This window comes from Buceros rhinoceros, unplaced genomic scaffold (genome assembly GCF_000710305.1).
Source record: "Buceros rhinoceros silvestris isolate BGI_N320 unplaced genomic scaffold, ASM71030v1 scaffold8000, whole genome shotgun sequence".
In the NCBI taxonomy this organism is placed as follows: domain Eukaryota; kingdom Metazoa; phylum Chordata; class Aves; order Bucerotiformes; family Bucerotidae; genus Buceros; species Buceros rhinoceros.
In genome coordinates this window covers 107842-108689 of record NW_010391257.1, presented here as the reverse complement: position 1 = coordinate 108689, position 848 = coordinate 107842, and the positions used below count along the sequence as shown (strand labels likewise).

Here is an 848-nt window from a genome sequence, read left to right as displayed (position 1 = left end):
AGGAGGAATTACTGAGAGGTGCCCCTCTCCCTCCCTGTCTCTTTGCCTGTGTGTTGTGTGGAGACAGGACTCGCAATTACCACACTCTCTGGGCTCCCTTATTCCTTTTAAACTTTTTTTTAAACAAGCCCCTCTCCATGGCTGATCCCCGGCCGAGCACGGGCACCTGGGTCTCTTAAAGACAAGGAGGAGCCGAGGATTGTTGTTGTTGTTGTCGGCCGTTGGTTTTTTTTTTTTTTTCAAATTGGATTTTTTTTTACGAGAACCTTTTTTAATACAAAAATGGCAAATTCGACGGGTAAAAACCACGCAGACCAGCGGAGAAAGGGACTCGCTTTCCTGGACGAGCTGCGGCAGTTTCACCCCAGCAGAGGGTGAGGAAAATGGGGAGATGGAACGGGAGGGGGGGAGGCTTTTAAACCGACCAGATCCAACTTCCAGCCCCTTCCCTGAAGGACACGGCAGCCCCAGCGAGGGGAGAAAAGGGGGCAGAGCTGACAAGTTGTGGTGTTTTGTGTGTATCTCCTTCGGCAGGTCTCCTTTTAAGAAGATCCCCGTGGTGGGTGGGAAGGAGCTGGATCTTCACGCTCTCTATACCAGAGTCACCACTTTAGGCGGATTTGGGAAGGTGAGTGGAAGTTTTAATTTAGGTTTCCCTCCCACTAACCTCTTCCCAAAAGTCTCCTCTGACCCCCGGGGGCGGCGGGGGGAGCCGGGGTGGCCGGGAACCGTCCTATTTAAAGCCGGTTAGAGAAGGTGGGGGGTGGAAGAAGGAAGCGAGCAGACAAGCAGGTTGGTGGCTTGGCCTTGTCGGTGAAGCGATGAAGGGGGATCGGGGGGGTAAGGCG

At 53.5% G+C, this 848-nt stretch overlaps 1 protein-coding gene across 1 annotated transcript in view; it reads left to right on the top strand.

Annotated features, from left to right (window-relative positions):
• Window positions 1–282: 282 nt before the first annotated feature.
• The window catches only part of ARID2 (AT rich interactive domain 2 (ARID, RFX-like)), a 103340-nt gene continuing 102774 nt past the window's right edge, over window positions 283–848 (top strand). Inside the window, exons 1-2 of the mRNA XM_010140817.1 lie at window positions 283–374; window positions 535–628. Of these exons, the coding sequence (XP_010139119.1) occupies window positions 283–374; window positions 535–628 (186 nt within the window). The remainder of the gene's footprint in view (window positions 375–534; window positions 629–848) is intronic.